This window comes from Ambystoma mexicanum, chromosome 6q (genome assembly GCF_040938575.1).
Source record: "Ambystoma mexicanum isolate Mex_15411 chromosome 6q, UKY_AmexF1_1, whole genome shotgun sequence".
In the NCBI taxonomy this organism is placed as follows: Eukaryota; Metazoa; Chordata; class Amphibia; order Caudata; family Ambystomatidae; genus Ambystoma; species Ambystoma mexicanum.
This window is the reverse complement of record NC_090937.1, coordinates 243,166,351-243,191,348: the sequence shown is the minus strand read 5'-3', so window position 1 is coordinate 243,191,348 and position 24,998 is coordinate 243,166,351. Positions and strand designations below refer to the sequence as shown.

Genomic DNA, 24,998 nt, shown 5'->3' with positions numbered 1-24,998 from the left:
CGCAATGTGCAGAGAGCCAGGAATTCCTTTATACCAATTAAAGCCCGTTTACGCAAGCTCAATCTTCAGTACATGCTCCTATATCCCTCACGCCTCAAGATCCTTTATAAAGGAAGGTCGATCTTCATGGAAGCTCCAGCTGCGGCCACCATGTGGCTGAAGCACAATAACCTGGCTGAGGGGGATGACCAAGACTCAGCGATGGAAGGCCCACGTAGAAATCGTAATCTCCAGGATTGAAATAACACCTCGCTACGACTTCCAATCGTCACCTACATACGGAGATCCTTCAAGCAGGTAGCAAAATATGACCTGTCGGATGGGAGCTCAGGCGGTCACGCATGGACACCCTCATGACCCACCCCACCGCTACTAGTGCCGGTATGCTGGCACCACATCTGCGTCCCAAGACCCGGATAGGCCAACGAGGCGCAGAAGCCCCCGAGCGTTGCGCTCTTGAAGTGGCTGCTGGGGGCAGTTCACAGTTTTTTCATGTTGTTAAACCACCATTTTGAGTAGATGTTGAACCAGTTACCAAACCTCCACTTTCTAGAGCAATTCAGCCAATAATGATAAGGGAGGGGATGGAGCACACACCAATGCCGACTAACCTTGAAGGTTGTTGTTTGAGATATCCATCTAACGGGAGGACGAAGTGGCTCGGCCCCGAGTGGGCTCTAAGATTTATTTTTCATCACCATGACCACACGTATTAAGATTATAACCTGGAACGTGAGGGGCCTGGGCACCTACCTCCGACGCAATAACCTAACAAGGGAATCTATTGCAACACTCCAAACTCACTGAGGGGGGGGGGGGGGGGGCAGGGGTTCGGATCATCCTACTCCAAATATGCCAGAGGGGTGTTCACATGGATCAGCCCCCAAATCCCCTTTCAACTCATCAAAGCTGAACAGGACCCGGAAAGGAGGTATGTCATAGTGTGGGGCTGCATTGAACAGACTGAAATATGTATTGTAAATTCGTACCTCCCTAACAGTAACATACCTGCATACCTGGAACAGATATATGCCAAGGTCACAATACAGAAATGGATTTTTCATATGGGGGGGGGAGATTTCAATTGTGTCTGCAACACAGTCCTCGACAGGTCCACCCCTCTCTCTGGAGGCCCACCGGCTTCCACCACAGCACTGAACACTATGCTGAGCCACCTGGGCTTGGCGGACGTCTGGCGCGAGAGGCATCCAGAGGATCGAGGCTACTCTTTTTACTCCTCCCCCCACAAACTTTATACTAGGATCGACCACATCTTTATTGGTAAGGAAAGCCTCCCCCAGATTGATTCAGCGCAATATTTAGGCTGTATTATCTCTGATCACTCCCCCTTAGTGATAGAGTGGTGCACTGTAGGGCCCAGATCTCCGATACCCAAATGGAAGATGCCCATTGAAGCGCTAAAGGACCCCGCATTCAGGGAGGATCTTCGAGAGTCCCTTGTAAACTATGTACTGGAAAACAAAGACAGCGTTGATCGGTTGAGCACAGTGTGGGAGGCCCTTAAGGTGGTCATACGCGGGGAGATCATATCTAAGGCAGGAGGCATCAGGAAGCAGTTACGCGAGGCACTCAAGCAACGAGAAGCCGAAATTGAACAACTAGAATCCAGCACTCGAAAGTCTCAACAGACGGAGGAAGCACTCAAACAATCTAGAACAGAATGCAAAAAAGCTTGGGATAGGCTAGCCAAATTCGACTTCACCACCAGGTCTAACAGGGCTCATGCCCAGGCAGATAAACCCGGCAGACTCTTGGCCTGGCTGTGCAGAAGAGAGCATCCCAGGATCCCAATCGCATCCCTGAGAGACTCAGATGGCACGGTGCACCAGATCCAGCAGGACATTAACAACTCCTTTAAACTATTCTATATCCAGTTGTACTCCCATGATACTCAGGTGGCTCCGGGTGAGTTCTTGGACACCCTAGATGAAATAGAACTGCCTAAACTATCACTCCAACACAGAGAAGCCCTGGATGCCGACATCACCAAGGACATAACCGAGGCAATCAAGTCCCTGTCCACATGTACGTCCCCAGGCAGTGATGGGTTACCTACCGAATTTTATAAGGCTTATGAACCAGAGTTAACCCCACTCCTGTATGAGGTCTTTCATGAGGCCTATGAACTGGGGATCCTACCTGAGAGCATGCGTGAAACGCTGGCGATTCCAATGCTCAAACCCAACAAGCCACCTGAGGAGTTTAACTCATACCGCTCACTCGCAATGCTCAATTACGATGTAAAGATTTTAACAGTCCTAGCCAAGCGACTTGCGAGGGTGATAGGAGAGGTAGTACATCCTGACCAAAGTGGATTTGTGTGCCCGGCCGCAACACCACCGCCAATCTGCGTAGGATCCAGCATGTTTTGGCTCAAACTAATTTAGACGGAGGTTCCTACGCTCTGCTCTCCCTGGATGCCATCAAGGCGTTCGACTATCTATTGGGAGTGGCTACTGGTTGTGCTCCGGGAATTTGGCTTTGGCGACAAATTCATTAGATGGGTTAGGGTCCTGTACACTAGACCGAGGGCAAGAGTGAAATCCGGCCGCCTCATATCTGCAGCATGGGATATACAAAGGGGCACCAGGCAGGGTTGCCCGCTCTCTCCTATGCTTTACATACTGGTGCAGGAGCCTATCGCTATCTACTTCAGGAAGCAATTTTTCGACGCTGGCATTCGACTGGACGGAATAGATCACATAATATCCTTGTCCTCCTCTACGTCAGAGACCCGCACCTAAATGTCCCGGCCATGTTGGACGTCCTTGACAACTTTGCCAAAGTATCAGGTATACAATTTAACAAAAGTAAATCCTGTCTCTTCCCCCTAGGGGCCCTCAGAGGAGATCACTTGGATGACTTATCACCACTGGAGGTGGTTTGGCACCCCAATGCGTTCCGTTACTTGGGAATCAATGTCTACCACACGCCAGAACTCATGCATGAGAATAACACAGCGGCGGCACTTCCTCCTCTCCGTAGGTCGATAGGGTTCTGGTCAAGACTTCCCCTGTCCATGATGGGGAGGGCTTCTATCATCAAAATGATCGTTCTCCCCAGATTCCTCCATGGGTTTCAGAATGTTTTTTACTACATCAGGGCCCCTTTTTTTCGGCTGCTGGAGAGGTTGCTTAAGGACTTCCTATGGGGGAGGGGCAGACACAAATTGGCATTCTCCACGTTAGTCCTCCCGTACCGTCAAGGCGGCATCCAGCTCCCAGACTTCGAGGGGTACTATTTGGTGGCCCAGCTCAGCTTCAAGTGGTTGGCCGATGATACCACTCTGGAAACGGACTTGCTGCAACACTCAATCGCCCCGATTCGGCTAAAATAACTTATTTGGGCTCCCCAGTTTCTTGTGGCCGAAATTCCTTATCTGGCTGCCCTGGGCAAGCAAATATGGAACAGAACAAAGTCGCTCCTACATCTGCAACACACATATACTCCAGACATCCCGCTCATCTCAGACTTGTGCCACAACAATGTTGATCTGGCAGCCATTATAAATTGGGAACGGCTGGGAGTGTACACCTGGGGGGACCTATATGACGAGGGCTTGTTCCGGGACTTCTCCTTACAAATGCAGGATGGAATTCCTGTCGGCCAGTTCCTCTGGTACCTAAGGATCCGGAAACTAGCACAAACCAATTGGGACGTTTGGCCTGAGGAGCCCGAAACCAACCCCTTTGTGACACTTTTATATAACCTGGGAGAAGGGCATAGACCAGTGTCTCAAATATACAGCCCCCTCAACAATAAGCCTAACCCCCGCAGCCCTGATCTAAGACTTAAATGGAACATGGACCTGGGCCGAGAGATGTCAGACGGGGAGTGGGAGAGAGCATTGGCGTTCCCTAAGGAGGAGGTTTCAAGGAACTCCAGGTTTAGACTGATTCAGCTCAATGTACTGTACCGCTCGTACTTAACGCCACACAAACTGGCACAGATCTACAAACAACCCCAACGAACATGCCCTTGGTGCAACAGGGATGAAGCGGACCTTATGCATATGTTTTGGGGGTGCACTAAGGCCCACCAGCTCTGGGCCGCGGTCGAGCGGACCTGCAGAAGAGCTGGTATGACTAGGTATGGTTGGACTCCAGGAGAATGCCTCTTGGGAACCTATCCCAGGCTCGCTAAAATGAAGCACACTGTGAAGCTAATGGACTTGGCCTGCATCCTCACCAAGAGAACTATAGCCATGGCCTGGAAGCGACCGGATGGACCATGTTACCATGCATGGCGAGGTGAAATGGAACGCTGGGTTGGGGCAGAAACTGCGGCTTGGGAGGAGGGCATTGCCAATTCTCCTGACGATGCGAGCCAGGCTCTCGAAGCCTGGAGGGCCCTCACATGGGAACTCTTCCACCCCTCCAATGATGACAAGCCCCCTTGAATAACTTACCCGCAGGAATACTAAACTAGATATTGCAAGACTTTGTATACATCACAGCTTTGAGGTGCCTGGGCCACCCTCTCTCTCCCTCGATGGCTCCTCTCTTTCCTTCCTTTTTCTCTTTTTCTGCGCTCCCCCTTCCCTTTCTGGATCTAATCTTGCAATAAGGTTCTGGTTAGACTACTTGGAGAAGTTTACTGTTATCGTTAACAAGTTTTTAGTTATTATTGCGTTTTTTTTCTTGTTTTTTTTTTCCCTATGGACAATCTGCAAATTTTGATAATTTTACCTTCCGTTGAAGTGGGCACTCCTCTGCCACACTACTGTTGTGTTTATCATAAATGCCAATAAAGAGATTTAAAAATAAATAGTACTCATATGGTGGGGACCATATGTAAATTCTTGGGGAGGGCCAAGTACTCTGTGGTAGAGGATGCAGGGTTCGTCAGAGGCTCAAGGGGAGTGGCTATCTTGGTCAAGAAACCATTACCTCTGGAAGAGGCGCCCGTAGAAAGGGACCAAGGGGGTAGGACAGTTCTACTGAATGGTACAGTATTGGGGGGAGGAGTGGGACTGTGTGTATAGTAAAGGTGTATGCACCTTTAATGTTACAAGGAGAGACGCTGAGGCTGGTACAAAACCGGTTAGCCAAATATGGGGGGGGGCATAACACTCAAGACATCTGGAGAGCCCTACACCGTGGGAAGCAGGGTTTCTTCTTTTACTCTAATGCACACTCCTTCTCGTAAACCAATTATGTACTTCTTCCAAGCATGACGCTGGGTAGGGTGGGAAGGCCAAATTCTTCCCAAGAGGCATCTCTGACCACGCTCCGATCCTGATCAGTTTACTGGGAAAGGAAAATAAACAGCGGGGCTGGAGGCTGAAGGCTTTCTACCTGAAAAACAAGGGGCTCGCAAAGGCCCTCTGAAATGAGTCGGATACCTATTTTCAAATGAACTCAGGGATGGTGGGTAGTCGATCCACGTTATGGGAAGCCTAAAAAGCAGTCTTAAAGGGGAAGGTGATGTAGGTTATAAGGCAGCACCATAAAGACTGCAGAGACCAGATGGAACTGTTAGAATGGGAAGTTGAGGCAGCAGAGGCACACCACATTAGACATAGGTCAGACGAAAGTAAGAGAAAGCTAAGCAAGATAACGGCCCTGTACGGTACAGTGGCCCAGAGGAGGCCGGGGTGGCCTATTGGGATAAACAGGCCAAGATATTTCATGCAGGGGATAAATGTGCTAGACTTCTCGCATGGCTAGAAAAAAAATAAAAAAAAGGGACAAGGGGCGGGGGTGTGACATGGCTAGAAAAAAGGGACAACAGGGCCTAGTGACTGAGGGAAATTCGAAGGGCGGGGGTGGGACATGAGGTATGACAGTGATAATATCGCACTAGAGCCTGGATCTCCCTAATCCAGCGTGTGGAGGCGAGACACACTAGGAGCGCCGTCTTTATTGTGACTAATTTCATTTCTATCCCCGCAATGGGCTCTAAAGGCCTATGGCGCAAGGGTGGCGAGGACAATATTTTGGTCCCAGACCAGGTGTGGGCGCCTGACAGGTGGGTACATCCTTGTCAGCCTGACCCAATGTCTTTTCACCACTGGGTTGGAAGTAGAGAATGAATTCCTGTCAGTTTCTGTAGGCGCAGATGGATGCCAGGTTTGTCCAACTTGTATCCACCTGGACCCTTGATTTACCTTGGTGCACAGAGAATGAGAGCACCTGATCTAGAGAGCACGATATGTGTTCGGCTCCTGCCTCGCTGGCACAATAGCAGAATCTGGTCCATTTGCTTTTGTGTTGCCTGTGGGTAGCACTGTTTCTAGTGCCATAGATGATTTTAAGATTGTCTGGTGATAGAATGAGGTGCCTTAGTGTTATCTGCTCAGGGACCAGGCTTCTTGGGCTAACCTCTCTGGGGAGTGGTGAACCACTGTTCTCCCTTGCTGCATCAGGAGAGTTTCCAGTCCAACAGGTAGGGTAACCAGAGGTTGATACGCCATTTGCAGGAGGTCCGAGTACCGAGGCCTGGCCGGCCACTGCAGCGCTATTACTATGAGTCGCAGTTGGTGCGTATCTTTTTTGCTGATGATCTTGTGAAGGAGAGGGGTCGTAGGCAAAGCATAGGCACACATTCCGTCCCACTGTATCTCCAATGCATACCCTCAATGAGCCTAGGTCTGCCCATCTCCCAGGACACAAACTGCTGACATGTCTGGGTGGACTCTGTCGTGAATAGGTCTTTGTGAGGATGACCCCTACCTGCTGAAGATGTTCCGAAGGACCTCCTTGTTCAACTACCACTCGTAATTGTCAAAACTCAGCCTGCTGAGTCTCGCCACCTCTAGGTTTGACTACCCAGGGAGATGGACTGCTGAAATCCATATGTTTTGCGCAATAGCCCACTTCCATATGCTGATTGCGAGCTTGCCACGGGGTGAGAGGGGGTGACAACCTGGTCCCCCTCCCGTTGGTTGAGGAAGTACATGCAAGTGGAGTTGTCTGAATACAGACCGAACTTTCCTTGACCATAGGAAGGAAAGCCTCGAGTGCTAGCCAGATGGCCATCAACTCCAACCAGTTGATATGCTCCTGCTATTCCATTTTGGATAAAAGACCATGCACCGTGCGGCTGCTCAGAGTGGCTCCACACCTCTGGAGGGAGGAGTCTGTTGTAAAGGTGTATTCTGGCTTGGGCTGTCCGAATGGTCTGCCTGCCATGAGGTTGTTTTCCAGCCTCCACCACCCAAGATCCTGGTGAAGGTGAGCTGGTATGACAACTGCTGCCGATTGAGATCCAGTCTCTTGGCTCCACATGGCTGAAAAATGTAACTGCAGCCTCCTCATTTTGAGCCTGGTTCGAGACACCGCCAGCAGACATGCAGACATTATCCTAACAGGTGATGATACCAACATACTTTGGTTACATTTCTGCTGAGGAAGTGTCCTGAGGCTGCGGCGCTTCACGCCACTTTTTCCCTTGTGGGGAATATCCTCCATCTCTGCGTGTCTCACGAGTCCTAAGAACACTAGGGTCTGTGTAGGGTGTAGCTGCGACTTATGGGAGTTGAATGAGAAGCCCAGGTCATACAGTGTGCTCATTAGCTTGGAGGTTGTGCTCCTGGGCTGCTCTGGCAACTGTGCTCCAACTAGCCAGTCGTCTAGGTATGGGTAAACATGGTGACTGTCCACCCTGAGCAGAGCCGCCACTGCTTTCATAAACCGTGTGAAAACACTTGGTGCTGAGTTGAGGCCAAAGGGAAGTACTTCTTATTGAAAGTGCAGTCCCATGATCCGAAATCTGACACCTAGTCTGCCCCACACAGCGACTACGCTATCAGAGCTGGCGTAACCCTTTTGAACTCTTGCAGGGGTAAGAACATGTTTAAGAAGGATAGATCTAGGACCACACCCAGGCCTGCCTGGTGGTTCTTATGAATAGCCAAGATGCAGGAATAAAATCCCAACTCTTGTTGCGGGATTGGAACTTCCTCCGCCGCCTGACTCTCGATAAGTGAGCATACCTCTGGATAGGAGTGATGAGGCCCTCCGCCAAGACCCCTGCTTCCGGCTGCTCCTTCTGGGGAATTCCCAGGTACTCGGGACAGTCCAGCGATTCGGTTGTGAAACGCTCTCACCGAGGAAGGGGTGTCTAGCTCTTAGTCGGTGTCCTGCTGATTCCCCAGTGTCTGGAGGGTCTGTAGGGACTGATGGCATTGTGCAACCGGGCAGCAGAGCGACGATTGGAGGTGGCGGTAATGCGGGGCCAAACGATGTGGTCGGTGGAGTTTGTTGCGGGAGTGGTGTTTCAGCTTGGAGCTGAACTGGTGCTGGTTGTGGGGGCGGGGGTTCATGGTAAGGATCATGTCCTGTATGACACCCTTAAGAATGCTATTTTTGGGGACCTTATAAGTGTTGGGAATTTGTCAAAAAAGTGCTCCTCAAAGGCTGGTTGAGCACATTCCTGCACCGTTACCTGCGTAAGCGGATGTATGTATGCTTGTTGTCTGCCCTTGTTATGTCTGTCGCAAGAGTAAGACGCCTCTATGTACCACATTTGTCCCACTGTGGTCGGATAGGTGGTGCACCATGTGACCTGTGACGTGGAAATTTTAGACCATTCCACCCGGGTGTTTTCCCGCCTTTGGGATTCTGTGGATGGGCACGCATCTAGTCTGGGAACCATTTTGTCCGACGCCGCTCTACATGCATCTGTGGCTGTATTGGGCCTGCGTTCGGCCCGTTGCTTGGCCGCGTAGGCTCGGTCCCTCGCTGCACCTCAGGCGGAGGCCTAGTAGGCTTTTAGAAATCAGCCATGGAGCAGGTAGTGCTGTCTTCAGTGCGTACAGGCAACCCCCTCAGGCCTAGGCCTGGTGATAGAATAGTGCCCCTCGGGACGTGTCTCGGAGTTTAAGCCATTGGGCTCCTTGATGGAACTGGGAGGATCTTTAGATCCCCCCCCCCAGCTGTTAGGCCGCAAGCTACCTGAGCCTCGGTACTCTTGTCGCCTGCAGTAGAGCCAGATTGGCCCCTCCCGCTAGCGGGCTTCCCCGGGAAGGAGTCGCCCTTGGGGTGCTTTAGAGACCAATATACTTGCCTTATTGGATTTCCTTCCCACGTATTCCTTTATATGCTCTGGAGGGGACCTGGCAAACAGCTCCCTCTAGCGTGCCAACCGATTATTAAGGGACCAGGCAGTAAGTGTGTTGCACGCCAAGTAGCTGTCCCATCCGTGGTCCTTGCCAAGGCACCGGAGGCAGAGGGCATGCAGGATCGATGTAGGAAACAAACCAGCCACGGGCAGGGCTCCTGTGGACAGTGTCTTGTAAGAATTAGACGATAGTATTAGAAAAGTATGGGAAAAAACACGTGGAATTACGTATGGTAGGGACTAAACCACGAGCGCTGGTGAAGTCGGTCCGATCCCATCGATGCAGAAAAGAGGACTGAGGTGTGGCGCCGGCGGTAAGGGTCAAAAGGAGCACATATGCTCCTGAGGCCGCGACCAACTAAATTTAATGGGAAAGACAATTTGTTATGGTGAAAAAGGTTCTGTTCTTGTCCCTAGCGAGAGACGTCCATACAGGATGGAGGCAAGGGGATGGGACGTAGGAGAACTAAATAAAATACATTGCTGACCTAGTCCAAGACTCCTCAACGCACGAATGGGAGATACGGAAACAATGCTGCAGTCAGTGCAGGACGACATCCTTCACTTCCTAGGAGAATTTAATTGAGGGCCTCAGTTCTAACTAATGACAAGGTGTCTTGAAAAGATGGGTCAGGTAGAATACCTCTATTTTTCATCTGATCGGTGTGGGGGGTTGGAATGGGAAACTGGGATGTGGGGAAAAGGTGGGGGAAACGTCCACAGTCACAGCACATGATCACGTGAGGGGGGTTGAGGGGGTGGGACTGGGAAAAGCAGGTTTGGGGATCTGAGCTGAACTTAATGCTTCATCTTTTCAGGCAACAATCTTCATATAATGTGAGGGACCTTAACTCCCCACAAAGGTGAGGTAGACTATTTCTAGAGCTCTCCCACTTACAAGTCGATGTAGCGTAGGGAAAGACACATGCAGACTCTTTACGGAAGATTTCCCTCACCAATTCTTTGCATGCGCAAAGAACAGCAAGGGGGCCAGCATTTTAGTGAACAAGCGAGTGCATTCACATTGGTGAAGACCAAATCTGACGCAGGAGTTCTCTTTGTAGAAGGATGGTTTAATGGGGTGCTTCTCACAATAGCCTCGGTCTATGCACCGGAATTTGGCCAAAATGAATTCTGCTGTGTGGTGTTAAAAGAGCTTGTTGAGTTCGCATCTGGGGAGATACTGCTGGCAGGAGATCCCAACCTGCCCTTTAACCCCAACTGGGATATCTCTAGAGGCGCATACATAGGTGCAACGCAGCCATCCAAGGCCCTCGTTAGAGGATTAGAGGAGGCTGTGCTGGTAGACAGCTGGAGACGCTTGATTACCACTTTGCATGATTTATCATTTTACTCGCATGTGCACAAGGTGTATTCTAGGTTGGATTACATCATGGTGGGATTGAGCTCAGTAGCCAGGGTGAGCGGTGGCTCACATACTCAGACCATGACCCAATCGATATCACATGGGACGTGCAAGCTGAGGGGACACAGACTCTTCTACTGGAGGCTCAACACCTCCCTACTCAACGACCCAATGTGCAAACGGGATTGGTGAAGAGATTGTATGCGTCTTCAAAGAGACCACCCGATAAAACCTTCCAATGCACCACAGGTCCAAAGTGGACGATAAACTGAGAAATCTTTAGTACGTGCCACATAGAATTTCAAGGCATTCAACACATCCGGTGAAGGCAAGGATCTTTCCGCAGGCGTAGAAGAGTTTGCAAAGAAAAAAAGTTAGGCGGGCCTTTTAGCATAAATGACAGACATGTTTGTAGAAAAAACTTAGATTGGTGGAAAGACAAATATGGAGGCTTACAGGATAGAGCCTTGATTTCTCCAACAAACCTGGCCGAGGTGATCACCACTAGGAAGGCAGTCCTCCACAAGAGGACCTTTAAAGATGTTCAAAGCATGTGCTCAAACGGAGAACCCATCATTCTGGACAAGACCACGTTCAACTCCCACGCCGGGTCTGGAACCTTCACTGGAGGGAATGTTCTGAAGAGGCCCTTGAGGAACTCCTTCATGAGCCTGTGAAATCACAGGGAGAGCTTGCCAGGAGCCCGGGCATATTGTTGCAAAATGTACTTTAATAGAAGCATGTGCAAGGCCAGCCTTAGCCAGCGAGAGCAGGAAAGGCAAAGGTTGCAGAGCTTTGGAAAGATCTTCTGTGACTGGCACCACACTGTAAAGTACTTCCACTTGTGTTGGTGGCATGCAAGTGTAGACTGAGCACTGGCCTTAGCTAGAATCTTCTTAAATTCTAACAGCAGTGAGCAATGCCTTAATTGTAAGGCTGCAGGAGCCATGCTGACAGGTTCGACGGCGCTCGGTCGTGGTGCAGGATTGCCCCTCCTTCGCTGGATAAAGAGTCCAGAAGAGGGGGCAGCTTGATGGCCGGAACCACTGACAGGTGAAGAAGGTCCGGGTACCAGATCTGTCTGGGCCATGTCAGTGCAATAAGGATCATCTTGCAGCGGGATAGTTTGAGTGTTTTGATCACACGTAGGAGTCGCCGAACTGGTGAATTTGTAAAGGAATAGGCCTTCCCACGTGAACCAGAAGGTGTCCCCCAGACTCCCAGCCTGAGGATACCTGCTGGCAAACTGCTGGCACTGGTATTGGCTGCTGTCGCAAACGGGTCAATCCGAGTCTGGCACCACTCGCTGAAGATTCGAGAGGCTTGACCTTGCTGGAGCTCCCACTTGCTGCAGGACCACAGCTCCCTGCTGCGAGAGTCTATGATGGGGTTTTGAACGCCTGCCAGGTGAAACGGGACTAGCAACATCCAATGTGCAATGGCCCAGAGCCACAGGTTCTGTGCCTTTAGAGAGAGGTTTGGCAACCTCGTCCCCGCCCTGCTTCTTGATGTAATATATGGTGGTTGTGTAGTCCATGAATACCTTGACCACCTTTCCCAAGAGCCAAGGCTGGAAAGATGAGCGCCCAAATAACTGCTTGATGTTCTAGGACATTGATACGCAACACCTTTTCCTCTGGGATCCATATGCCTCTGGTGTTGGCCCGTGTGGGCGCCCCCAACTTTCCAGTGAGGCATCGGTCGTGACTGTCTCCTGATGCACAGGGGCCCTGAAGGGAGCTCCCCTGTGAGGGTGAATGGACTACCAGTGCAGGGTTTGGCGGAAAGCTTGATTGAGGGCCATCCTGTTCCATAAGTCAGAGATCTGCTTCCACCTGGCGCCCAGGAACTCCTGAAGTGGTCTAATTTGTAGTCTACAAAGAGGGACCAGATGGATGCACAAGGACATCATCCCCAAAAGGGATTTGATGGAACTGTCACCACTCCACGGAGGATAGCCTTTGGACTTTTCCCAGGATGGCATGCATTTAAAGGGGACACCAAGCACGAGATTGTGGAGTCGGGTCCCCAGGAAGAGAGCTTCTTGGGGCTGCACCATGCAGGATTTCGGATAGTTCACGGAGAATCCCAGAGATGTTAGATTATGGACTGTCTCCACTGTATGTTGCGCCACATGGGCATAAAAGCGATACCAGACCAACCAATTGTCCAGTTAGGGGTAGACATACAGTCCCTTCCGATGAAGGAATGCCTCCACTGGGGTTAGGTACTCGGTGAACACCCTCAGGGATGATTTGAAGCGGAAGGACAGTACCTCGAGTTGGTAATGTCTTTCTTTGATTGACTAACCTTAGGAACTTCCAATGTTTTGGGTGAATGAGAATGTGGAAATATGCATACTTCAGATCTAGCGTCAACATGAAATCTTCCTCCTCCAGTTGGCTGAGCTTGTGCTGCAACGTGACCATCCTGAACTGCTGGGACTTCAAGAATTTGTTGAGACAACAAGCCCAGAATGGGCCTCCACCCGCCGGACTTCTTCCGAACCAGAAAGCATCTGCAGTATACTCTGGAGCCCCAGAGGTGCATACGGACCAGTTGAATTGCCCCTTTCAGCAGCCTAGCCTGAAATTCCTTGACGGGTTGGGATCTGTGGTGTTCTCTTCACAAGAGGAATGCAGGGGCACTTGTCTTTTAACTCGAGAGTATCCCTGCTAGATGATACCCAATTTGTCCCTGGAGATGTTGCGCCCCATGTCAACAAATTGGGATAGCTGGCCTCCCACTGGGGTGTTGAAGCAGGGGCAAGCTTCCATCTGCACCAGAGTCCTGACTGCTTGCGGAGAACAACATAAGGTACCTCCCCAATAGGCCTGGGAACAGCCTATATACACCTCCCGGGTAGTGGAGTGGGAGGGCTGACGGCAGGAAGGGCTGAGTACCTTGGAAGTTCGAGAGACCACCCTATTCTGGGTGCTAAAGATCTACCTCCTCCGCTGCAGCTTGCCCAGAGCGCCGGCCCTCTCTGTCAATCTTGATGGTAAGGAAAGACTCGTCCACTGCCTTGCTGAAAAGGTCATTACTGTCAAAAGGCATGTCGACCACATTGGCTTGGATGCCTTGCCTGAAATGTATGGGCCACAGCCAACTATGATGGTGTTGGGCAACCCTGTTGCCTATCTGCCATAAACCGGACTCTGCTATGTCAAAGGCGACCGTGACTGTATGGTCATTTGCTGCTTCCCCCTCCTGACAGGTGGCTATGGCCTCTGCTTTCTTGTCCTGTGGCAGGGAATAGAGGATGAGCCCCCAACTGGTACCAGATCTCTCTATCGTAGCGTGCAATGATGGCTAGGGCGTTGGTGGCCTTAACTGTACAGGTCACACTGGTGGTTATGCGCTTTCCAGCCGCATCCAGCTTCCTTCACTCCAGGTCTGTTCCAGTCAGGCCCAAATCCGCCACAAAAGAGGGCCATCAAAGAGAAGGTGGCTGCAGGATCGCAGGCACACTGGGAGGCGGCACCAGGTGGGGCCAAGACGCTCTTGGCAGACTGACCACAGGAAGACAAGGAGCCACAGGTGGTAGTCACTACTGAATCTGAGACCAGAGTGTCAACAAAATGTCCAAAGAAACATCTCTAGGCAAAGGATCTCCGGAGCCTGATGCATGAAGATTGGTGTATGTGGACAGGGGATTGTAGGGCGATCAGGCTGAATTGAGAAGTTGTGCGGGTAGCAGGGCTGGCTGCAGATATGCAGGCCAACACCACCCTCCATGGGCTGAACGCGGCTGTCTCCCAAGACTACTTTCCTCCTGTTCGCTCCCGCCATCCCGTCTGAGGAAGGAGACGGGGGCTGAAGACACGATCTTGGCAGGCCTCACAGGGGACATGGCAGACAGTTAAGGGGCCCTTGTGGGCTTTGGCAGAAAGATCTGGAGGTGCCTCCCTCTCTGCTGGAAACTCTCAGGAAGGTGCTAGTACAGGCACACCTGGAGAAGGTAGAGCGGTCGGGACAGACCCAGCCCGGACCGACGTCAACGAGCCAGTAGACGTGACAAAAAGCAGTACAGCGGGCCTGGTGGAGTTGACAATCATTGACTGAGTATTCGTTGACTGGCAATTTCGAAAGCGGTCTTGGGGTCGATGAGGAAGTCTTCGAGGTAGTCGACAATGACGCTGCCGATGACCAACAATACTTTGTTGACTGTGTTCCTTCGTGCCGGTCGCTGATCCAGACGACTAAAACGCCACGGTGCTCATCGACTAGGAAGTGGGAGTGTGCGACAACAGCCTTTTTAGGTACTTTCCCCTTGGAAGCGTCCTCAAAGGATCTCGACCTCTTGCCTGAGCGAGTATGATCTTTGGGCCTGCGAGCCCTGGCAGAAGCATGACTGTGCCCAGATGCAGAGTCAAAGCATGACTGTGCACAGATGCAGAGTCAGAGGCCTTACCTTCGTCAATTTATGAGACCAGTCTCTAATGGCGATCCTTCCTCGTCTTAGTGGAGAAAGACTGGCAAATGGCATCTCTCCACATCGTGGTCCAGGCGCAGATAGAAAATGGACCTTTGGCGGCAGCCCTCAAAGACATTCTTCTGACCGCATCTGGAACAGGGCTTGAAGAGTCTTTTAGGCCTCTGACATAGACCGTGAATAGGCCCAAAACTTGCTTTGCAGCCTCAGAAGATTTTGCTATCCAACGGATAGTGGGCTCGAGACCAGCAACAGATCCCTGATGCCGAGTAGTAACAATGGAGATGGATTGAAGAAAATAGGATGAAAAACCATGACAAAATAGGTTAAATACTCAAGAAAGTCAAGGAGCGAACCAGAGGACTTCCAACATTAAAACGTGTGGTAAAAATCTGAAGATGGCCACCAGGGGTGGAGCGGAGGAGGTTGAGTGACATTGGTGGGGGCAGTATGACCCAAAGTGACAGCAATAAGCTATACAAGCGACAACATAGTTTATCTTATAGCTATACTGCTTCATTTTACTGAGGATTCCTAGATTGGAGACAGGGATATTCATAGCATGTGAATCCATGCAAGACCCCATGCTGGAGAATTAGGGAACTCACAAAAGTGTTTCCAACATGACCATTCCTGAAATGAACAATGATATTAAATGCAGGTCTGTAAAAGTGGAACGGTTTGCAGCCCTCAAAGGACTTAATTGACACTCAGCCCTGAGAAGAATGATTCATTAAACTTTAAGGTGTGAACAGGATGACTTTGCCCTATACGAGAAAAGAGGGCACAGTCCAGCAGCAAAGTAATTGCGTTAAAACAGCGTACTTCCAAAAGACTTGTAGCTTCTGAGAGAAGATTAGGTGTTTGAGGAAAAAGCTTGAAGGAAAAACGAGAAACACTGAAAACACTACCTAAACCTATGGATATCTAAAATTGTTAGAAGGTTGTAACTGCTGGTGTGTGGCAGACATTTGATGAAATGGATTTATCCGTAGGTAGTTAATCTGCAACAGAACACAGCATCCCAAATCTAACAAATTAGACTCCCTAGTTCGCTTTTTCTCCACGAGCACCCCCACCCACCGTTAATAAGAAAGTTCAACATGCCTTTGAAAAAGGCCTGCCTACAGACTGCATGAGTTTCTGCATAAAAGCAAGGACTTACTTCAATACTGAAATATCCTCTGTCAACATAGTCCCCTAAGAAGAGATAGCGTGTGTTGGCAGGAGAACCTCCCACTTCAAAAAGCTTCATTAAGTCGAAGAATTGTCCATGGATGTCACCACAAACTAGAAAAAAAAGAGAAAAGCAGGTGGTTATGTGTTGCAACATGTCATTAATTTCTTAACAGATAGGGCACACTGTCAACATCTGACACAGGATACCTACATGTCTAAAGTCATCAACAGATTTAAGAAGGAACAAGTTACTTACCTGTAACTGTTGTTCTCCAGCATGGGTCTGGCATGGATTCACATGCTCATGAATATTCCCCGTCGTCAGGCTGGGAATCCTCGGTAAAGAAAAAACCAGTATCAGTTTCGTTTCTGATCTGTCTTTCGTAGCAATAACCAATCACTGGTCTCTGCGTCATACTGACCACAGCCAATGACTGCCCTCTACCTAAGCACCGCCTCTGGCAGCCATCTTCAGATTTGGAAGCACGTGAAGTGGCAGTATGACCAAGTGAAGAGCCGCAGAGGGGTAGGCGGGAGGGTTCGCATGTGAATCCATGCCAGACCCATGCTGGAGAACAACAGTTACAGGTAAGTAACTTGTTCCTTCTCCAGCATGGGGTCTGGCATGGATTCACATGCTCATGAATAAAGAATACATAGCAGTACACACATGCACAACCACGGGAGGTGGCAAAGGCTCAACATTAAGCATCACATCAACTCAACATTAAGCATCTTACCTCCTCACCAGGCTCACCTCAGGCGAACAGGTTGCGCAGCACTGCTTGGCCGACCCTGGACTCCTCCCTGGAATCCCGGTCGACGCAGTAGAATTTCGTGAAGGTGTGCGTCGACCTCCACGTAGCAGCCCTGCATATGTCCAGCAGGGGCACACCAGATAGGAACGCCGTGGTAGCTGCGATCGCTCTGGTGGAATGGGCTCTCGGACGGCCAGGCAGCGGTCGGTTTGCCAACCGGTGACAGTACATGATACAGCCGGAGAGCCATCTGGAGATGGAAGCCTTCGAGAGAGCCTTCCCCTGATTGACAGGTCCAAAGTTCACAAAGAGTTGTGACGTCTTCCGAAAACCCTTCGTGCGATCCACGTAGAACTTCAGCGCTCTAGCTACATCCAGCGAGTGCAAAGTCCTCTCAGCCGGCGACGAAGGCGACGGGAAGAACACAGGTAACACCAAGGGTTCGTTGAGATGGAAGTCCGACGGTACCTTGGGCATGAAGGAGGGGTGCGTCCTGAGCACTACCCTCGTGTCGTGGAAAGTCAAGTACGGGGCCTTGCAGGAAAGGGCCTGGATCTCTCCCACTCGTCGTGCGGAGGTGATGGCCACAAGAAAAGCTGTTTTCCACGATAGAAACTTCAACGGGGCCGAGTGCAGAGGCTCGAACGGAGGTCCCATGAGCTTGGTCAGCACCACGTTGAGCTCCCACGCCGGGGCCGGAGCCTTCACCGGCGGGAACGATCTGAATAGTCCCTTCATGAACTCTTTCACCAGACGATGAGACCACAAGGACGTCCGCCCCGTGGTTCTGGTGTATCGGGAGATCGCAGCAAGATGAATCTTGATGGACGCGTGTGCCAGTCCAGCTTTGGCCAGCGTCAGCAGGTACGGCAGTACTTGGGGAGCCGTAATCCGTAGAGGGTTAATCTTCTGTGCGTGGCACCAGACAGAGAACCTCTTCCATTTGTGTCCGTAGCATTTAAGAGTCGAGGACGCCCTGGCCTTTGCAAGAACCTCTCTGCAATCGGCCGGTATGTCGTATCCTCCAAACTCTAGCGCTGCAGGAGCCAGGCCTGCAAGTTCAGCGACTTCGGGTCGTGGTGGAGGATGGCGCCTCCTTCCCTGGAGAGTAGGTCTGCGTCCGCCGGCAGCTTGATCGGCGGGGACGCTGACAAGTCCAGAAGGTCCGGGAACCATATCTGCCTCGGCCACGCAGGTGCGACGAGGATCATCCTGCACCGTGACCTCTTGAGCTGGTTGACGAGCCGGATTAGCAGAGGCAAGGGAGGGAACGCGTAGAGGAACAGGCCCTCCCAGGGGAACGAGAAAGCATCGCCCATGCTCCTCGTCTGGGGAAACCTGCTGGCGAACCTCCGGCACTTGGTGTTCGTCGCCGTCGCGAACAGGTCGATCTGGGGTGTGCCCCACCGTCGGAAGAGGCGATCCACCAGATCCTGCCGTAGTTCCCACTCGTGGCACGAGCGCAGCTCCCTGCTGAGTGAGTCGGCGATGGTGTTTTTTATCCCTGCCAGATGAAACGGCACCAGAAAAATCCCTTGGGCGACGGCCCAATGCCACAGGTCCTGCGCCTCCTTGGACAGCGCTGGGGACCTGGTTCCGCCCTGTTTCCTGATGTAAAACATGGTGGTGGTGTTGTCGGTGAAGATCCTCACCACCTTGCCCTTCAGGGACGGAAGGAAGGACCTGAGGGCCCAAAACACTGCACGGAGCTCCAGGACGTTGATATGCAGGGACTTCTCCGTCGGGAGCCAGAGTCCCCTCGCGTGCAGATTTTCGGTGTGCGCTCCCCACCCTTCCAGGGAGGCATCCGTGGTCACAGTCTCCTGGTGGGCTGGGGTCTGGAAGTCCATGCCCGTCAGATGCGCGCGGGTGCCCCACCACCGTATCGCTCGCCGGAAACTCTCGTCGAGCTTGATCCTTTCTTCGAAGCTGCCCGTCGTCTGGATCCAGCGCGCATCCAGGAATTCTTGCAACGGGCGCATCCGGAGCCTGCACATGGGAATGAGGTAGATGCAGGAAGACATCATCCCGAGGAGGGACTTGATGGATCTCACTTTGGCCGCGTCGGCCACCAGCATCCGTTGCACCTTGCCCAAGATGGTCCTGGTCCTCTCCTCCGACGGGGAGGCCAGAAGGGACACTGTGTCGAGCCTCGCTCCCAGAAACAGTGCGACTTGCGCGGGCACCAGGTGGGATTTGGTGTAGTTCACGGAGAATCCCAGGTCCGTGAGGAGTTGGACGGTCCTTGCCGTGTGGACCACGGCGAGCTCCTTCGTCTTGGCGCGGATAAGCCAGTCGTCCAGGTAGGGGTAGACGTGAATCCCCTCGCGGCGCAGCTGCGCCGCCACCGGTGCGAGGCACTTGGTGAATACCCTGGGTGCCGACCGCAGTCCGAAGGGAAGGGCTTTGAACTGGTAATGACGCCCTTGGACCACGAACCTGAGGAATTTTCGGTGCCCCTTTAGGATTGGAATGTGGAAGTAGGCATCCTCCAAATCCAACGACGACAGGAAGTCTCCTTCCTCCAGTTGACCCAGGACGTGCTGTAAGGTGACCATCCGGAACTTCTGCGCCTTGATGAACTTGTTCAGCCGTCGCAGGTCTAGGATGGGGCGCCATCCTCCCGTCTTCTTCTTCACGAGGAAGTATCGCGAGTAGACTCCGGAGCCCCGAAGCCTCTTTGGGACGAGTTCGATGGCGCCCTTTCTGAGCATCGCCTTTACCTCCAGGAGAAGTTGAGGGACGTGAAGTTCTCTCCTGGCCACGGGGGGGACGCGCGGGCACCTTCTTTGAAACTCGAGCGCGTGGCCCCGGGCCAGGGCGTCCAGCACCCAACGGTCGGTGGAGATGGACTCCCACACGCTGACGAAGCCCGCCAGCCGGCCTCCCACCGGGGTGCTTCGGTGGGGGCCCGACCCCACGGCCGGTTCAATCCTGCTTGGACGCGGCCTTGCCGCCTTGACCTCCTTGGCGACGACGGCGGGGTCCGCTAGACTTGCCTCGTCCTCTGTAGGCCTCTTGCGACGACGAGCGGGCCGCTTGACGGTAGGAAGCGAAACCGCCACCGGAACCTTTGGAGGCGCCCTTGCCTCCGCCGCTCCGAAAGGGCGTCCGTCGTTGCTGCAGGACTCCCAGGGCCCGGGCCGTCTCAGTATCCGCCTTGATGGCCTGGAGGGAATCGTCCACCGTCTTCCCAAACAGGTTGTTCCCGTCGAAGGGCATGTCCAGGACTCTGGTCTGGACGTCCTGCCGAAAATCCGTAGCTTTGAGCCATCCACGACGTCGAAGGCAAACGCCGTTGCCTAGCTGGCGGAACCCAGCGTCGGCGATGTCCGTCGCCACGGTGATGGCGTGGTCCGAAGCCACTTCACCTTCCTGGAGGATCTCAAGGGCCTCAGCCCTCTTGTCGTCCGGCAGAAAATCCAGCAGGGGAGCCATCTTGTACCAGAGCTCCCTGTCGTAGCGGGCCACGATAGCCAAGGCGTTGGCCGCTTTAATCGTCGTCGCTGCCGACGAGATGACTCTACGTCCCATAGCATCCAATTTCTTTCCCTCGCCGTCCGGCGGGGAAGTCGATGTGGAGGCCGCACCCCCCCCCGCTTTCTTCCTGGCCGCCGCGGAGACGACGGAGTCCGGGGTAGGCTGCGCCCGGAGGCATAGGGGGGCCGTGTCCGGGACCCGGTACTTCTTCTCGTACCGGTCTCTTCTAGCTGGCGTCGTGGAAGGGTTCTTGAGGAGGGAAAGGCCCTCATCCCAAATGTCGTCCAACAGAGGCACTGCGAGGACCGTCTTCCTCTTGGCCTCGCGCCGCTGATAAAGGAAGCCTTCCTTTTTCTTCTCCTCGGGGCAGAGTTGAAAAAGCTCGGAAGCCCTGGAGATCATGGAATGGAAAGATCCGATCTCGTCGGGCGGAGAAGCCCTGGTGGGGGGCGACGACGGAAAATCCTCGTCGTATGCCTCGTCGTCCGTACCCGTCGCTGCCGTGTCAGTCCCCGTATCATCCCCTCGGGTGGACGGGGAGGAGGGCTGGACGGGGCGCGACGGTTGAAAAGGAGGTGGAGGATGGATCCTTCTTTTCTTGGCAGGGGGAACACCAGAAGGTCCCGGTTCTGGATCCCCCGACGGGAGAGGTTCCTCCGTCGGTAACGGTAGCCTCGTCCTTATCTCAGTGCATAAGGACTGTATGGCCAACAAAATGGCCGCCGAGTTGTCTCGCGGCGCTGGCAGAGGGGAATCCGACGGGCGAGCAGGGGCCCCGTCGGCATCCTCGACGATGTCGTCGTCGTCGCCTGCGTCGGGACCCATTCCGACGGGCTGGTCTTGTTCCACGCCTAGGCCGTGGCTTAAGACCTCGACCAGCTCTTCTTCTGAGGTTGAGGCCGAATCTACGACGACGCCCTGCCCCCCCTTCTTCTCCACGGAGGGTTTCACGGGGGTCCTATCGATGGGCATAAAAGAAGACTCCCTCCGAGGAGGCAGGGAGATTCTGGGCCCTGAGGTCGCCACCACTGGAGTAGCCTCCACAGGCTGGGCCAGGGCTGCCGCGACCGTTTCGATAGAGGGCTTGGTCGGATGGATCAAGGCCTTCACCACCCTAGGTGCGCTCACCGCCTTGTCCTTGAGGGAGGGGGCACTGCCACGCTCCTCCTCTGCCTTCGAGCTCGACCGGGGCCTCTCCAGGAGCTTCGCCGGGTGCTCGGCCTTCCTCTTACCCGACCCAGAGCGTTGGCTCGTGGTTGATGGTGCCGGGGAGGGTGCGCCCTGCCTGGCGCCCGTAGAGCCCGACCGTTCGGCGCTCCCGGTGCCAGCGGACTCGCGGTGCTTGGCCTTATGTTGGGCCCCCGTCGCCGGGGCGCCCTCAAAGGTCTTAGAAGACCGCTCGGATTTCTTCTTCTTCTCGCCAGACGGGCTCTTACCCTGCAGCCAGTTGGCGAGACGTTGATGACGGTCCTTCATGGTCCGTTCCGACATGTTGCCGCAAAACGCACAGTCCTTCTCCACGTGCGTTTTGTCCTCATGAAGGCAGTAAAGGCAGAAAGAGTCTTCGTCCTCCTTAAAGACGTTCTGCAGCTGGCATCCAGGGCAGACCCTGAACAGCTTTCCGGGCGTCGAGCTTCCCTTCTCCTGGGCCATCTCCGAGACCGGGCCTGAGAAGCTTCTGGAGTCCTCCGAAGCGTAGCTCGACGAAATCTTCACCCTTGAGGGGCACAGACGAATCCGACACGGGTCCCCGTAGATCGGATGTAGGATCGGTGGAGCTTGAGGCTCTTTTGACCGAAGAATCGAAGTTTTTGTGAAAAAAGCGCAAAAAAATAGCACTAACGCTCGAGAGCAATAGCACGAGGATCCCAACACATGAACGTGCGGTAAAAATCTGAAGATGGCTGCCAGAGGCGGTGCTTAGGTAGAGGGCAGTCATTGGCTGTGGTCAGTATGACGCAGAGACCAGTGATTGGTTATTGCTACGAAAGACAGATCAGAAACGAAACTGATACTGGTTTTTTCTTTACCGAGGATTCCCAGCCTGACGACGGGGAATATTCATGAGCATGTGAATCCATGCCAGACCCCATGCTGGAGAAATATCTTAAGCCACAGGAAGACAAACTCAATTTAATCTCTGAACAAAGGCATTTTACAATCAATTCCCACTTCATGGGCTATGGTCATCGGATTGCCTGTCAACGCATCAATAGACTTTACTTCACTGCACTTCAGAAATGATTAATGTTTTGTGCAAGAACATTCTGCACAAAATACCACAGCTCGCTCCTTGCTGGCTTGCCTTTCCTTTCCTCTCTGTGTTCACCAGACTTTCTGGTGTCTGGCCACCATAGCCTTATGCCTCCATCTGTCCCCTCTTGCATGTATTCCCTCAAAACCGGTTTCCCTTCACCAAACAAAATTCCAAACTCCATGCCTGCAACTGCAGAATGGGCCTAGAGGATACCTCTGGGGCAAGGCATTCATTTTGGAAGCAAGTAGCGCAGAGCAACACAGGTTTGAATCCTGGTCCTGTGCTTAGAGACTGGTCCCCAGTATTAAACGTGTTATAAAAGATTAATGACAATATGGTACCCTCACCCCCCCCACCTACCCCTGCAGGCGGTCCCTTCACACCCAGTAACCGTTCCAACCCAATAGAAAAGGCAAAAAGAAATTTCCGATACAGAACTTAGCAGACTCGTAGGCAAAGAGAGACTAACTTGGCTTGGGTTTAAAATAGGCCCAAATCTGCAGGTTATTTAACGTTACAGGGTCAATTTAATAAGCAAGGGGGAAAGATGGCCCACCCTTGGAAGAGTGCATCTGGTTCCACATAAAGGAATGTCTCGTAGGCCATCACGTTTATGGAGAGCATCCCTGTTCCTTCAGTAGCACAACCCCAGTCCCTTCATCCCTACACCCCAAAAGCCTACCTCAGGACTAAGTTGGTTCAGTATTCTCAATGGGTCCACTCAGTGATACAAGAAGAGCTTACCGACCTCTGTTTTTTATGGCTCAATGGGCAGGCCATGGTCGGTGGCACAATAGGAGTTGACAGACACCATATAATAGCATTGCTTGACCTTTCAGTTCCGGTAACTCATCTTTGCCCAGGTAGATAGTTAATTAAGCCTATAGAAATGTGGTGTCATAAGGTCCCTCAACTGAGATGGTCTCCATGTCCCATTGTGGTTATGACAAAAACTCCCTGCTGAGCAATTTATTTTATTGTCATTTGTTAGGCGCTTATACAATTAGCAAAACTGTTTCAAAGCGTCCACAGGGCGACAGGGGACAGACCATGAATTACAACTAAAATAAATAATTGAATAGCAAAAAAAATATTTTAAAAAAAATAGTGAGACTAATGGGCATGTAAGACGAACCTACTCTTCCTTGTGAGTGTTCAGAACATGCAAGTGCACTGGGAGATGAGTAAGGGATAGGTGCTGTGGTGCTAAGGAGAAGTGCTCTGGGTGAGGTTCTAGAAAGGAAGAACCCAAGTGAAACCTCCCATGGGGAGAGAGTGGCAGGTAAGTGCAGTGAATAGGCAGTGGCTGGAATGAGAAATGTGGGAGGGTCAGGGCCAGAAGGTACATAAGGGCCCTGCACATCAGCCACGCTTCTGTGAGGCAGGGGAAGAGAGGAAGAGGAGGAAAAGGTCAAGAGAAAGGTCTTGAGGCTGTTCCAAAGGAGGGTGTCTGCTGAAGAAAGTGATCACCCATCAGCTTTCTGTTTAGTAAACCGCTTCACACGCAGGGAGTTTGTGCCGGGGAACACAGGAGTCTAGAAGAGGAGTATTGAGCCAGGAAGCTTTGTAGATAGAGTGGTCCCTGGCCCCAGAAACACTGGTGTAACAGGGGCCCCCGCGGTGCGGGGGGTCCCGTGACCACATGTCCTAGGAGGGGGCTCCACTTGAAGTAAAAAAAAAAAAAAATGAAAAAAACAAATTTCTATTTTTTTTAAAAAATTTGTTTTTGAATTCACTGCATTTATAAACAAATAATTTCTGTAACAGAAATCATTTCTTTATGAAGGCAGAGTGAATACAAAAAGATACTTTCTTTTTGAAGTCGGGGGGGGGGGGCGACCCCCACCCCATCCCCATTACATGAAGACCCTAGGCTGGAGGCCTCCATGTCATGGGGTAGGTGGAGCCCTATGACTTAAACAATAAATAGTTTATTTTTGAAGTCACTCTGCCTTCATAAAGAAACTATTTCTGTTATGCTTCAATCCTTAACGGAAATAATTTCTTTAGGAAGTCAGAGCGACTTCAAAAAAGAAACAATTTGTTTTTGAAGTACTCTGGCTCCCCTCAACCCCATGACGTGTGAGTGTCTGGTGAAAGAGTGCACACAAATGTATGGGTGGCTGGGTGTGCGTGTACAGTGAAAAGATGCACACTTAAATGTATAGGTGGCTGCCTGGGTGGGCCTGTATGGTGAAAGGGTGCACACTTAAATGTATGGGTGAGTGCCTGGGTGGGTGTGTGCCTGTATGAGGAAAGGGTGCACACTTAAATGTACTGGAGGATGCCTGGGTGTGACTGTATTGTTAAAGGGTGCACACTTAAATGTATGGATGACTGGGGGTGTGTGTGTGTGTGTGTGTGTGTGTGTGTATATATGGTGAATGGTGTGTATGCTTGTATTAAGGGGCGCAAAAAACCTACATTTCAGGGGGCTAA

General features: G+C 52.1%; 1 protein-coding gene across 4 annotated transcripts in view; it reads right to left on the bottom strand.

Annotated features, from left to right (window-relative positions):
• PPP3CA (protein phosphatase 3 catalytic subunit alpha) overlaps nucleotides 1–24,998 on the bottom strand; it is a 1,568,629-nt gene that overhangs the window by 947,209 nt on the left and 596,422 nt on the right. For all 4 annotated transcript variants that reach the window (XM_069630708.1, XM_069630707.1, XM_069630705.1 and 1 more), the window contains exon 3: nucleotides 16,051–16,175. In XM_069630708.1, the coding sequence (XP_069486809.1) occupies nucleotides 16,051–16,175 (125 nt within the window). The remainder of the gene's footprint in view (nucleotides 1–16,050; nucleotides 16,176–24,998) is intronic.